At 39.3% G+C, this 15631-nt stretch overlaps 1 protein-coding gene and 1 long non-coding RNA gene across 4 annotated transcripts in view; one reads left to right on the forward strand and one right to left on the reverse strand.

The window, feature by feature from the left end:
- Nucleotides 1–15631, forward strand: part of arhgef10 (Rho guanine nucleotide exchange factor (GEF) 10) — a 94124-nt gene that overhangs the window by 58552 nt on the left and 19941 nt on the right. For all 3 annotated transcript variants that reach the window (XM_057859242.1, XM_057859243.1, XM_057859244.1), the window contains 4 exons: nt 614–840; nt 1189–1346; nt 6653–6795; nt 11284–11458. In XM_057859242.1, coding sequence (XP_057715225.1) covers nt 614–840; nt 1189–1346; nt 6653–6795; nt 11284–11458 — 703 coding nt within the window. The remainder of the gene's footprint in view (nt 1–613; nt 841–1188; nt 1347–6652; nt 6796–11283; nt 11459–15631) is intronic.
- LOC130930919 (uncharacterized) overlaps nt 736–15631 on the reverse strand; it is a 42418-nt gene continuing 27522 nt past the window's right edge. The window contains exons 2-3 of the long non-coding RNA XR_009067128.1: nt 11262–11412; nt 736–4925 (exon numbers count right to left, since the gene is read on the reverse strand). This is a non-coding gene — a long non-coding RNA (uncharacterized LOC130930919). The remainder of the gene's footprint in view (nt 4926–11261; nt 11413–15631) is intronic.

Raw genomic sequence — 15631 nt, forward strand, 5'->3', positions numbered from 1 at the left:
ACAAGATGGGTCAAATTTTACATCAGATTTGAAGGGGATCGTATGTCGATGCGATTTTGAGTCAAGATACCACTATAAACTTAAGTGTGCAACATTTAAAGGGAATGAGAAGTATCACTTGGATTGGTACAGAATAAAATCATCGTAATCACACCCACAGCAGCACAAACTTCCCTCTTTTAAATGGGCCTGCCTCTGCCTGTCTATGAAAATGGAGCCCTTAGACTTTGATTTCCCTTAGAATAAACATTGGCTCACAGAACCATGTTTAGTACAGCTAATATAACCGTTTGGCCATTAGAGGGGAAATTCGATATATACATGAATTGATTATTTTTCTGTGAGGTAATATGTGAAACAGTTTAGATTGTGTTATTTTATGTCGACGTGAGGCAAGAGAATTTAAGTTGTTACAGGTGTGCAGTTTTTAACGACAATGTTTTTGGGGGTTCTGTTTTTAGTGTTCGTGCACTGTTAATCATTTTATCATTTGATTTTTTGCTTTAGTTTTATGTCGTATCTTAGCAATGTTTGTTTTCTTGGCCAAATATATAATATTAAAAACACAAACCGTTACATGGGTCTCACATTTAAAAATCATTCCACTCGACAGGTTGCAAGTTGCACCAATCAGATGGGCCAAATAGCCATCGTTGCACTGCAGAGCTGCAGCCCGAAGGTGACAGAGTGTTTTAATGTGGAGTCCCGTATCTTGTGCATGGCATACATCCCAGCAGAAGAGCCTCAGGAGAATGATGACAAAGTCCAAGAAAACAACCAAGTTTTGCTGTCAAAAGCCAGTTTTACGCCCACTGTCTGCCTGGGCATGGAGGAGGGCAGGTAATGAAAAAATATGATCACAAATAATTACAGCTACGAAATGGTTGTGATTTGAGGTACTTGTAGTTGTTCTCACACAAAGAGTAAAGAATAGAAATAATGGACAGGTTTATGGGTTTGTTTAGGGTTATTAGGAACTGTAGGTCTGTAAGGTAGCCAATATTCTTACATATTCTTCCTCTCAATACAATGCAGGACATTGATACACCACCAATGATTCATATTTTATAGCCCTTTGACTTAACCTAATAAAATGGCCAATTAATGTACTGTATTTAACATGAAGAAAAACTACTATATCTAAAAAGTATTTATTTGTTCCCCTAATACTGTATCTTTCTCTGTTAGTATTATTGTTTATAAAAGCAGCCAGAGGTCCAAGAAAGTGCGCCTTCAACAGTTCTTCACCCCAGACAAATCCACTGTTACTAGCTTGGCTTACATGAAATGCTGTTTGTATGCTGGCCTGGTCAGTGGCTCTGTGGCCATCTACTTCAGATCACAAGGTATGTCTTAGTAAGAGAGCTTAATGCACTGTTTGTTGACTATTTTAAATGGTCCTAATGAGATAATTATGGTTAACCAATTCTTATTGTGTAAAACAGAAGCAGGTTCTCAGAGAAAATTGAGGTGTGTAAGGGAACACCATTTGCTCAAATATTTAGTCTAAGCCTGACCTGAATGGATTTTAGTCTCAACCACAAAATGTGAATCAGTGCAGTGTTGCTAAGTTGGTAGCTCTGCTACAGTGGCTTTTGCAGTTACCGTTGAAATGAGCACCTCACTGTGCATCACGCTATCAGGGGTCAGCCTTTCAATTTTGTTGCTGTTCAGTTTCCATTTGCTTGGCTGTCTGGGAGAAGTCATTCTCAAATAGGTGACCCATATATTGTCCTCGTTTCTAGACATACACAGAGAGAGGAATGGATCCAGGCTGGATTTCCTTCCCACCGTCTGTTCCATTCTCTGTTGTATTCCATCTGCTATTTGGCTTTTTTACATTCTCTCTCATTTTCACTATATTCACATCTATATTTTATAATGATATGCATATATATGAAACATACAAATACGCCTGGGCCCTATATGAACAACCTTTGCCAATTACAACATTTGTTTTAATAACAAGAGTCATTCATTTCTCAGTTTGTCTTCTTATGTTACCTAAATCAGATGTCTTTGTTTAATTCCCAGCAATTTTCCTAGGGAAACTCCATCTATCCTGTTCCAAAAGCAAAATGATGCTCACACTGTGTTTTTGACTTCCTATAACTGCTTGTTCTATTCGCCACATGATTTTTTTTCTCCTTTGTTTTCTGCCCACTAATTAGTAGAAAGCATCACAATGACTCTCTTTGTAAAGCTTTGGCAAAGCTGAATATTTTCTTTTTGGGCTTTTATCCTCTGAGCTAATGCCTGATTTCATCCCTGAAGCAACTCTTCCCCTTTAATGTGTTGCTCCATGCTAAAACTGTGACACATTTTGTATCAGTAGTTGGATAATGGCTGCTTGTGTCACCATTGCAATGCTGCTAAACATTTTCACAGCAACTAACTTGTGCTTGTGTTATTGCACCAGTACTTCTCAATTATTTTCTGTTGCAACCCCAAAAAGCTCCTATTAAAGTGGGAAATTCGAACAGAATAAATTAATTCCAACCAACCGATTTGTTAAGTAATGTGAGCATTTGACTAAGTCCTGTCATTAGACTTTGCTTTTCACTGTTTACCAGCTGAAGGTAGACCATGTCTATAGCATTATTTTCCACCCTGCTATGAGCCACAGCACACCTTTTTCTTTAAAAAAAAAAAAAAAATCCCAAGGCATACCACCAGCAGAAAAAACATAAAAATGAATTTCTGTAGCCTATATTAACAATATAAAGTCGTGTATTGAATAGGAATCGAATCTGACACAAAGAAAAACACATTTTACAATCCTATTTTTACTCACTCGGTGTGACACCTGGGGTTTTTTGTATTGGAGACTGTATCACTGCATCCCCAATAACAGTTAATCCAGCTACTTTCATCTCATCCCAATGAAAGGTTTTGCTTTTTGCCTCACACCAGACACTCTTCGAGGGGAAATAGTCTTTGCTTCCTTTGGACCACCATTGAATGAATTTAGTCCAGTGTCCAGCTCTGAGTTATCATCTTTTCTTTCAAAAACTTTTTCCATCTGTGTCACCGTTGTAGTTCGCTAGCTAGCTGCTAGCCCCAATGCCATTCTTACCTCGTGCGCCTTACTAAACAAAGTAATTAGCTACCTATTGACACTGATATGGAATGGTATTGCATTACAAGACTATTGCACAGACATTCAACAATGGCACATTTGCGGATTCATTTTCAAAAAACCCTTTTACATCAATTAGGTGAAAGTTGATGATTTTCCACGACACAGTAGCGTGCCGCGGCACCGTTGTATAAAAACACTGGTTGAAAGCACTGAATTTGATAATTTCTTGGTATGCTCATTTTGTTAAATTGTTTAATTAGTGGGAACTGTGACCTGGACTGGTTGAGCGTTAAGCTAGTTAGCGATTCTGCTAATTAATGTCATTTGTATTGTGTTTTGGAGAAGCATATTATCACTAGTTATTGTTAGATAGTAAAGTTGTCTAATTTCATTTTATAAAGAAACTGCACAAAAACACCCATTCAAATAACAGCATAGAGTCTCCTTTCAATACAAACTTAAACTTTAAATTGTCATACATTAAGCTTCGGCTTCTCCCGTCAAGCTTCGGCTTCTCCCATCAGTCAAGCTTCGGCTTCTCCCGTCAGCCCTTTTCTTTTTGGGTTGAATTAATTGTAAACACATATAAATGCTGTATGTTTGTTTGGATTTGTCATGCCTGAAGGGAAAATAAATAAATAATAAATAAAAAAGAGTGTGCTTTGAAATTGGATTTGGATTGTATTTATGAATACCTGTTTGATAAAGAAGACTGATTTATTAACGTCTCCCTACTCCTTATTCGATTTTGTTGTTTAGTTTGTTTAAAGAAAAAAAAAGTGTCATTGACACAATTTATATCAGTGCTCTGCCCACAAGAAACAAAATGTTAATCAGCAGCAGTTTTTTTTTTTTTTATTTGAATGAACAGGAATTTTGTCTGATTTGTGTACTGACAAATTATTTTTATGTTTTATACTCAGAACCTTCATTTAAAAACTTGAAGTTTTATGTACTTAAAACAGTACAGTTGCAGACTACAGTTAAGTCAGGCACCGGTCATAAAATATTATTTTTGAAGGAAATAGTCATCCATTTTGTCTTCAATGTTACTTACAACATGCCTAAAACAACAAAGTTAAATTGTGAAGGTAATTAAAAGAGTCACATTTATCCAATTTATCAATTAATCATTTAATTAATTGTCCGATGAACCGATTATACAAATAATTGTTGGTTGCAGCCCTAACCAGCAGGTACAAACTGATCGAAAAATAACACACACATCCATGCATCCAAGATCACTAATGACCCCACACCCAACACTGCCTTGTCAATAATCAATGACATGGGCCAACCTCTCACCTCACACTTCACACTGCTGCCCTCTGGTCACAGATACGGGACCCTAAGATGGAGACGGGCTCACTTCCATAAAAGCTTGGTCCCATCTGCCATCTCAGAACTCAATAACCTCCCATGATAACCCATTAGGGGCCAGTTGTCTGAGTGTTCTCCTTGTCTATCCTAAATGTTGTCTATTATGAATTGATGTGGTTTAGTATTCATGTTGGTGATTACAGACTGTGAAAATAAATTTCCCTATGGGACAAGAAAGGCTATCTATCTATTGCTTGTCCATGCCTATTCCATTTCCCTCAACCACCTTATTTTATAATAAAGCACAGCTACTGTGCAATAAACAAGTGGCCTACATTCTACTGTGGTGGAGTGTTACTCGGCTCATACAACACTGAATTGGGACAAGACATCAAAAAGCAGTGAAGTGGCAGTGATTCTGCTTTGCATCTTTCGACTTCTTGCATTGGAACTCTTCGTATGCGTATGTGAAGCGGGCTGGTCATCCTCATTCTGCCATGCTTGCTTTTTGCCTTGTGGCTTGCTATGGGAGAGAGTATACAAAAGGAAGGCAGAGATTTAGCAGCGGTCACACATCATCATCGCTATAGAGAAGGAGCATCATCTCTATGGCGCTTGACATCTTTCTGTGAAGGTTACTTTAATAATTGTTGCACTCTTGTAAGATAACAGATATGCTGGTTTATTATAGACATGTAGTGTATGTGTGAACAGTATGGTATTGTTTGCAGCTGAAGCAAGTTAGCACTTTTCTCCCTTTGCGCTTTTCCAGCATGGCTCAATCCTTTTCGTTTAGACTTTTTGCATGCACATCTATTACAATAATACACCAAGCGAGTTACTGGAATAATCATTCTATCTGAGGTCCTATGTGTGGGATTACTTCTGCTTTCCCAGTCATTAATATACTGTTCTTCTGAGAGAAATTTCTCACAGTGTGGTACCTCTCCTCCCCTCCTTCAATAGCTGCCTTTGTGCCTCCTCTTGAACAAACACTGTTGGTGAGGCCTTATTCACTTCCTGGTTGAGATTAGGCCTGTCAATGTGGCATCTGGAGGAAATGAACCTCAAATTTGACACTGGCCACTTCTTGTTGAGAAATGTGTACTTTGGAGACTTTGTTCTTGAGACCAATTAACCAATTTTCCACCCTCTGTTTACCTTTGCATGTTTTACAATTCTGACTATTCTATTCAGCAGATCTATAGATATGTACATATTCAAAGGTTTTGTGATAGTTGTTCATTATTTGAATTAAAAATGAATATACTGGAGCCCCTGAAGTTGAATGCCTTGACGAGGTTGTAAACTTTTAAACTGCTGTCATGCATAAGGCAGAACAAAACATCTGTATTTCGCATGAGACCTCAGCGCATCAGTGGATTAATTTTAGGCGCCTGATTTTTGTTTTTGTTTTTGTCACACTTATTCCAAAATGACGAATTGCCATCATGGATGTCATGCAAGTCATTAGTTAGAAAACTTCAAATGTTTGACTGCATGCGTTTTGCATTTTCGTTGCCTTTCTGTGACACTTGTTTAACAATCATGTGGCTGTTTTCATCCTTCTGCTGTGAACTGAATTTAGTTTGCCACTAGTAGATGTCCAATCCGTTTGAACTGGGAAGCTGACTGCTAGACCTCCCACTTCAAATGGATTGGACGTCTATCACTGTCAGTGGCAGTCAATTAGTTTACATGAAATGACAAAAGTGTAACTGTAACGATGTAAGCAGTGCTAGTCCTTCCACACCTAAGTGGTGGGATCATTGTGCATCGGTGCACAGTCAAGCTGAAACACAAAGCGGCCGTGGTTTAATTGAAGCCTTTTTTTTTTTTTTCAACTTAATCAAATGTGGACTCTAGATGCGTTCTGCATGCAGTGCTTCATCTGTGCTGTTCTGCCACTGTGCTTGCCAGGCACATGGAGAGCAGAATGTGTAGGAGGTGCGAGCAGGATGGAGTTTGGCTCTGACTAATGCTTCACAGCACATCTATATTCGTAGTGAAGGCTATGAAAAACGTCAATGGCCTCTTCACCAGTATTAGAAGTGATCTTGATGCAAATGACCTTTAAAGGCGACATTTATAAAGGCACAGTGTCACCGCAACCTCGATAAAGTTCAAGAAGAATGGCCTTAATCGTGCGATTGCAGTGGACCGTGCAGTAGTACAAGTGCAAAGGTTGTCATAAATGTACATAACTCATGTTTGTTTCATGTTATATTTATCTGTCACTCTTCACTACAGATGGGTTATGGATCAGTGACAAGCCCAAGGTGGTGAAGCTCGGAGTCTTGCCGATCAAGGCCATGCTGGCAGTGGAAGAGCACCTCTGGGCCTCATCAGGTGGACAGGTCTTCATCATTAGCACACAGACACACTGTGTGGAGGTAGGTACTGCACAAAAAGCTTTAAAAGTATTTTATTTTATTTTAAACTTTGTGAGGAGTTTGATGTAAATGTTATAATTTTCCTCATATCTATCCCCGTCTGCCTGTGCAAATCACACAGGAAGCACACTCAAATGCCAGCCATAATCATCTTCAACCTGATTGTTAAGTCTGTGGGAAATGTCTACAAAAATCTATTTAGACAAGAGAGGGGCAGAGTTGCAACTAATGGTTTGGTTGGGATAACTGCAAAAACTCAAGACGATTAGAAATGAAAATTTGAAACTTAATCTGACCGTAATAGTTATAATAATAAGTGATGCTATCTGACTTCCTTCTATTGAGCTTCCTCTTTCCATATCCTGGAACGACTAAGAATGTGGCCCTCCCTGTACGTGTTTAACTCTTGTTACAGAAATGGAAGCACCTGCCATGGGGCCAGAAATAGTCCTGTCCCCCTGACATGCACTCACTCATAATCTGTTTAACCTCATTAAGCTCATTATGTTGGCCCACCTGCCTCGCTCTTATTCCATTCGCCACTGAGGAATTAGACTTAATCCAGTCAAACAGGGTCAGCCATATACAAGTAAATGAGTCTTCATGTTCTCTATTTATCAGTTAAGCAAATATTGAACACATTCCACACTTGATTTGAAAATGCTTTTTTGTAACATATTGCTCTGAGGAACAACTGAATGGACTCCATTGGGATAAATTTACCTCCACCTACGTCTAGGCCAATGTGTGGCGAGGTTATGTAACTTTTGGCTTGAGGAATGCCTAGTTTATAGTTTTCCGCATCATGAATTCAGTGTGACACATTTGAGTTTTTGCTTGGGCTCGCAAAAGTTAGTTTAGTGACCATTCATGCTTTCTTTTTAAATACAGTGGTACCTCTGCATCTGAAGTTAATTTGTTCCAGGACCTTGTTTGTAAGTCGAAATGGTCGTATGTCCAGCAGGATTTTCCCGTAAGAATACAGTACATTATAATTAGGGCTGTCAAACGATCCGAGTTAATCACAGCTTAAAAATTAAATAATCGTAATTAATTGCAATTCAAACGCTCTCTAAAATATGCTTGCCTGGTACACCAGACTCAACGCTGTTCCAGCTATTGAGTCTGGCCACCATTCCCACGGATACAATTTCCAGGGCGGAGCAAGCCACAGCAAACAGACAGCGGAGTGGACCAATCAGCGACGGGCAGACGTGACGTTATTGACTGACGACGGAAGCACGACGGACTTGCACGCGGAAGTAAACATATGAAGAGAGCGGAGTTTATTCAACATGGCTAGCGCGAGACAGACTATTGTCAATGACTCGCGTCGATGTGTTTTTGGTCATTTAAAACAGAATTTACCGCGGATTGGAACATGTTCTCGGTTATCCCGTTGACCATCTGTGTTGTGGAGACGAGTTTCGACGCGCAAGAGTGACGTTGCTCGTGAAGAACACGTCACGCAAATAAACGAATCTGATTTGTCGATTGATTTTGTACCTGCTCGAAAAGGCCGTTAATGGGATGGTTCCCAGACTATTTCTCTCAGTGTTTAAAAAAATACAGGGAGAATAGTCTGGCAGAGCCAGGCAAAAAATATGCCATATTTTTCAGTAAATTATTGTTGGAATGGAAAGATAAGACACAAGACGGATATATACAGTGCTGCTCAAAAGTTTGTGAACCCCCTCAACATTTTGGAATTTTCTATTATTTCAACCTGATTTCCTAATCAATCAATTCAGTAGGTTTTTTTTTTGTTTTTTTAACAGTTGTGTTGTCGAGACTAAATTAAAAAGAGTTTTCATCAACTGATGTAGGTGCAAAATTGAACTGTTTGGTCACAACCAAAACCGCCATGTCTGGCGAAAAGTCAACACTGCATACCACCAAAAGAACCTTCTTCCAACAGTGAAGCATGGAGGTGGGAATGTCAAGATCTGGGCTTGCTTTTCATCCTCAGGACCTGGACAACTCCACATAGTCCAGGGAATCATGAATTCTGAGGAATATTGTCAAATCCCAGAACATAACCTGACGCCATCTGTTTTGAAGTTAAAGCTTGGCAGAAGGTGGATCATGCAACATGATAATGATCCAAAGCATTCCAGCAATACAACCAAGGAATGAAAAAGAAGAAGATTCGTGTTCTGGACTGGCCCAGTCAAAGTCCTGACCTAAATCCCATTGAAATGCTGTGGCGGGACCTGAAGCGAGCAGTTCATGCCAGACGCCCATCAAACCTCTCTCAACTGACTGCGTTCTACAAGGAAGAATGGGCAAAAATCCCCCAAAGTAGATGTGAGAGGCTGATTAGTCACTACAGAAACCGTTTGGTTGAGGTAATCTCTGCAAAAGGAGGCGCAATATCCTATTAACTGAAGGGGTTCACATACTTTTGCACACATGATATCTGAGTTTTTCTTAAATCAACCACTTTTGTTAAATAAAGAATGACAATATAACTATTTCTTTTGTTTCAGTCCATTATTTGGAATGTCAGTATTGTGGATTTGGGTATAACTTAACATTTAATAAGGTTATTTTAGTTTTTTTTACAAAAAATCTGGCCATCGCTGTGGGGTTCACAAACTTTCGAGCAGCACTGTACATTCAACATGCTGTACATAAGTACTGTATTTGTTTATTATAACAATAAATCCACAAGATGGCATTAACATTATTAACGTTCTTTCTGTTAAAGGAATCCTCGGATAGATAGACTTGTAGTTCTTAAAAGATAAATGTTAGTACAAGTTAGTACAAGTTATACTAATTTTGTATGATACCGCTCTTAATGTTTTCGTTTTATAAAATTTGTAAAAATTTCAATTAAAAAAAAAAAAACTAGTAGCTCGCCATTGTTGATGTCACCGAGCAGTGACGTCTCATGGGCTCCCTGCCGTTCTTCCAGTGTCTTTAACTATGTAAGTAGAGTGATTGAAATACACCACAAGTTGTCAATGGCGAGTTTTAAATTACTTAGAAATCAAGCCAATGACTGTGTTTTTTCCTTCGACTGACGCCGTAGTTCCCTGTTTACTGGTCCATCCACGTCATTTGAGTTCTGGCTTCACGACGTACGAGACTTCTGATAGTTTGTATGTTGTGACTAAATATTGCCATCCAGTGTATTTGTTGAGCTAAACGAAATGTTTGAATAGAGTATGACCAAAGTCTGAGTAAGTTTTATGTGTATTTTGCATAGCTATTTCTTTTTGTGAACATTTTTTTTTTTGACAGATAGGAATATTATTTTTGTTGTGCTTTCACTAAATGATACTTATGTTTGCTGTGAAGGAGTTGCCGAAGCTTATGCCAATAAACGGCGTGGTCCAATGAATGCCTGTGTGCCTTTCTCTGCCCCTTAGCTCTCAATGTGCAAATAACGGCGTCATTGTAATCTGTTTGAGGCATGCATGAGCGGGTCATTCCGCGCATGCGTTAAATGCGTCAAATATTTTAACGGGATTAATTTAAAAAATTAATTACCGCCCGTCAACACGATAAATTTGACAGCACTAATTATATTCCCATTATATATATAATATTCCCATTCCCATGCCCAAAACCTCCACTAAATCCTTAATAAATACTCCTGGTACTATTACAAATGGCAGGAACACATAGCAAAACAAATTGTAATAAAAATCATAATAATAATATAATAATAACAATAATTCCTGTAATAATGTAACTAATTGGGATCTAATGTGGTGGACGTTTTTTTGCTGTACCTGAACGCACCGCGCGGCTGACGTGACAGAGGGAGCGGTAAGGTTGAGAGCCTACTTTCACTTTCAATGTTTTCTTGAGAACACCATCAGCTGCGGTGGACAGTAGGCGTTTTGTGTTGGATAAGTTCTGAAATAAATGATAAAAACCTGATGAAGCTGGCAATTTCTTTGGCGTTGTTGCCACAATAATAATTGTCACTTTAACTTATAATGACTGGCGAACGGTGGTCGGAGAAGGACCGTGGAGATGTAGTGTTGAGCTAGTTCATGGATGCGCACCCCACGCTCATATTTTTCTATAATTTGCATCAACATTTCAATAGTAAGTGTCACCTTTTTCCTTGTTTCACCACCTGCACCAACCTTTTTGAAACTTGTGTTGATTCCTCTCACAAGAAAATCCACCTTGCGTTTGTCTGTTGTGCTCATGTCGTCGTATTTCGAGCATGTCGTCGGATGTAGAAACCAAACAAAAGCGAGTCAAATTTTATGTCGAATGTCGAAAAGATCGTGTGTTGAAGCGATCGTATGTCGAGGTACCAATGTATTAACTCATTGGCTGCCATTGACGCAGCCAGCCCCCTAGTCAAATTGGATTGGACTTCTCTCGCCGTCAGTGGCAGTGAATGAGTTGTCACTAAACCTTTTTTTTAATTAATTATTTTAATTATTAACATTTTGTGTGTGTTTATATGTAACTGTAACTCATAATTGCCCTTTTACCTGTCCTGTTTTCTTTACCCAGAGGCAAATGGAGGCCCACCAGGAAGAGGGTATGGTGGTGTCCCACATGGTAGTTGCAGGGGTCGGCATCTGGATTGCCTTCAGCACAGGCTCCACTTTGCGTCTATTTCACACTGAGACGCTGGAGCACCTGCAGGACATAAATGTTGCAACACCCGTCAACAACATATTACCGGGTAAGATAGCATCATTTACTGTGCATACTAACCATTAAAAGGCACTTCAGAAAGTTTGAGTTTTTTTCTTGCGCTCAATGATTTACCCATGTGACACTCAAAAATATTTGAAGAACATCACTCAACAGGACTCTTCAAATTGTATCTTCAGTCAAACATTTTGCTGTCACACACAGAATTGTTTTTCAAATTCAGCTGCATTCATGGGCAGTGACTCAAATACTGTATGTCTTGCTTGGTAATTATACATTTGAATGTTGAGGTGCTTATTCAGACAGTTCATCATAGCAGATTTGTCATTCCCTCATACTCTTTTTCTGGCCTTTTCAGTCTAAACACTGAACCAGTAACCTTCCATTTGCGCTCTTAGTTAGTCATGTAAGAAAAACTTTTCACCTCGGGGGTTAATGTTAGGCATGGGACGTTACGGGTAACTCATGATTTGATACTTTGTGGATATGCAGCCCACGGTAATGATAATATCATAATATGCAATACAGTTAGTCCTCGGGTTATGACGTACTCGACTTAGTTTCGACTTTATGACGCCTGAGTCTCCTCCGCTATTTTGTCTCCAGTCGTTTTTTTGTTTTTTTTTTTAGTCCCATAAACAGAACCTTATTCTACCTCAAAGTATCTTATTTTTTACTTTACTTTATTATAATGACATGTTCTGTCCTCACTAAATGTGAAGTTGTTCAGCTTTACAGACAGCAAACAAGGCAATTGTGCTTTTTAAAGCTTTTTACGTCCTTTACTTTTGACAGTTTGTAAAGCTGCAACACACATATGTACAGTTAGGTTCAAAACGACACGCATTTTAACAATAAAACACTTGACACAAAACAACTGGTGTTCAAACATCCATCTAGTCTGATTAACCCTTGAGAGTCGAAGGACGCGCCGGCGCGTCCTCAGCGCACGTCGTCTTTGAAGCGCCCTCACGTTTTAATTACGTCACCCACATGCCGTTGGTTGGTCTCGTTTTAAAGTGCGGAAGTTGTGGTTTACTCTCCAGTGTTTCCCACAGGATTTTAGGAGACTGTGGTGGGAGGGTCTCTGACCATAGGATTTTTTGAAACTGTGGTGGTGGGCTGCATCGGAGTCGGACAGCCACACCATGTCGTGCCACGGCGATTTTTTTTTTTTTTCATTATTTTTTTTCCCCCAAGAAGAACCATAACAAAGATATATTTGAAATATTTCATTAGCTAGGCTAATGTTATAGCTCTCAGGTACGGTACATGTATGTAAAATGCGTTGCTGATTACTGCTACGTTACCCTATGTAATAATGCGACTTTTTTTCTCGTAGCAATAGTACAACTTACATCTCGTAGTGACTCAGGGTTGGCAACCCAAACTGTTGAAAGAGCCATATTTGACCCCCCCCCCCCCCCCCCCCCAAAAAAAAAAAAAACCTGATACAGTATGTCTGGAGCAGCAAAAAATTAAAAGCCTTGTACAAGCCTTATAATTATCAATACTAGCTATATTAGCCTACTATAAAAATGAATAAGTTGGCTAGAAATACATAATTAGCCTTCATGATTAAATGTTTATTTTCCCTGCAGTGGATCCTATAGCGCACCACGTGACTACTCTGTTGTACGATGACACCACAAGTTTAACTTCATTACAATATTAATGAATTGAAAGAATGTTTGTATCATGTTTGTCCTCCTAGAAATCCTATTAAAACAAAAAAAAGCTCCGAAGCAGCACTAAAGAGCCGCATGCGGCCCAAGAGCCGCGTGTTTCAGACCGCCGTCGTAGCCCTCCTTTTTCCTTTTTATTTGACCCTCATAAGTACTACATTACCACAACAATAACAGTCCTTCTGTCAACGGACCCATTTACAGGACTGGGGGAATTCTAATGGCCGTGTAAAGAGTTTTTCTTGATTCGGTGAGAAGGTGAATAGTTTTTTCCCCGTTGTTCGTGAACTAAATTTCCACACAAACGCACATCGAGGTACCATTAACTTAGCAAGGAGAGGTATGAGAGTCATTTTTCGAATGTCCCAGAGCTCGCGAAATTGGGGGGGGGGGGGGGGGGGCGCATTTACCCAACTCCTGTCTGAAGTTGGCGCGTCGGTGTTGTGCCGAAAAATAGCCACTCCACGCGAAATGTCCCCCCGACGGGAGCGCCCACACGTCACTCGTACAAACAGCCTTTTCTTACCAATCGATGGACACGGAAACGACGTTCTTGTACCGTGAATATGTATCATTTTACTCTGCTTGAACTAATAAATACTTTACTGTGACCAACGCTCTGAAAATAGAGCAAGGCTTTATTTTGGGCCCCGCCTCTCCGCGCAAGTTCAATCAAAGTTTGCTCTCCGTCCAAGACGGCCGTCCACCGCTCACTTTCGCCGAAAAGTCCGATCCAAACTATTGTAATGCCCCGGATATGGGGAAGAAGGAGAGAAGTCTGTATTTGCTTACCCACTTGATTGTGGTAACAATAATAAAGAACAACAATAACAAAATAACAGCGGGCTGCTAAGACATGCGACCGCTATCTCTCGCTATCTCGCTCGTTCTCCCATTCTTCCTACTCGTTCCCCTTGCGTCTCTTAAATAAATAAATAAATAAAATACTACTCTAAAATGCTGCTCTCGCTCGCGCGGGTAGTAGAGTGGAGTGGGCCACAGCTGTGTAATCGGCTGACTGACGCATCTGATTAGTTTTTTTTTTTTTTTTTCCCCCGGCGTTGGGGGGGGGGGGGGTGTCAAACGAGACTGTGGCGGGCCGCCACAGTCTCGTTCATTGGTGGGAAACACTGCTCTCGTTATTATTTTAAGTCAATCGACCAACTAAAACGTGAGATATTGTCCTTTAAGTTTTATAGTTTTATTGTCCTCTCAAAAATATATTAAAACGCTGCATGGATCATTTGTTTATGTCTATATTTCCATCATTTCTTGTCCTTTTTCAAAACGGAAGCTCCATGAAAAAAACACAAATCAAACGAACCCTTTCGAAGTCACAGTGGAAGCACAAAATGCGTTTTTTTAATAAATATAACTGCCGTGCGAGGTTCCACCGAACGAGAGGGAGGAGTGTTCTGAAGCAGCGAGGTGGCGAGCGACGGCCGTTTGGATCGAGCGAGCGACTTTGTGTGACTTTGAGAATGAACGGAAAACTAAATTTAGCGCAAGCAATTGCGCTTTTTGATCAACTTGAGGAAGAGGATGGTCCAAATTCGTCATCATTGTCTTCTTCGGAAGAGTCCTCGAATGAAGATAGTGACGGATTTGAACACGTGGGTGACGCCATCGACGAGCAGAGGTAAGCCAACTCACTTTTTTTTTTTTTTTTATGCTGAAAAAGTTTCTTTTGAAAGTTTCTTTTGATATTGCAAGACAAAGTTAATTTTGATGCAATATAAGTGTGTGTTTGTGTATATAATAATAAAATGTGCATATCAGATCAAAGTCGTACGTGCACTGTGTGTATCCCAGGCAGGAATTTATAATTTGTGGTGTTCTTCTTTCTATATGAAGATTAGGGATGTAGCACATATTCAGCTATGGTATTCTTTCTATTGTCATACATATAGATTTCCATTATTATTTATTGCTGTATATATTTTTATTTTATGCTTTATTATTTTCATAAATACTGACTTTTTTTTTCATGTACATTTATAGTGACAATGAAAGTAAAGTGAAATGAAAATGGAAGGGTAGAAAGAGGACCGACACCCCATGGAAGTGTGGGCTGTGTGATGTAGCCCTGTGTCTAATTCCAGGACGAAACTGCTTTTCGGAGTGGCATGCCTGAAAAAAATTTAACTTGTTAATTGTAAATATTTTTGAAAATACTTTTTTTTCCAATGTTATATATATATTTTTTTCCCCACAATCAGTCTTCTCAATTTGTGTATATAAATGTGTGTTCAAGAAGCTTGATTGTGTGTACATAGTTTTCATCAGGTGATGGGCCGCAATACCTAAACTCATAAAGAGATAGCCTCTAAACACTTTTTGTGTTAGATCGTATATATTTTTTCACTGTTCTTCACTGTTTGGTCTGCTGTATATAACCTGTTTTGACTAGAGCATGTATAAAGGCAAAAAACGCCTATGGCTATACCTGTTGTTTATGTTGAATTATCAAATATAAGACTATTTATTCTAAATTTTTTTGGTTGAATGTTCATCCT

This window comes from Corythoichthys intestinalis, chromosome 15, assembly GCF_030265065.1.
Source record: "Corythoichthys intestinalis isolate RoL2023-P3 chromosome 15, ASM3026506v1, whole genome shotgun sequence".
NCBI classification, from domain to species: Eukaryota; Metazoa; Chordata; class Actinopteri; order Syngnathiformes; family Syngnathidae; genus Corythoichthys; species Corythoichthys intestinalis.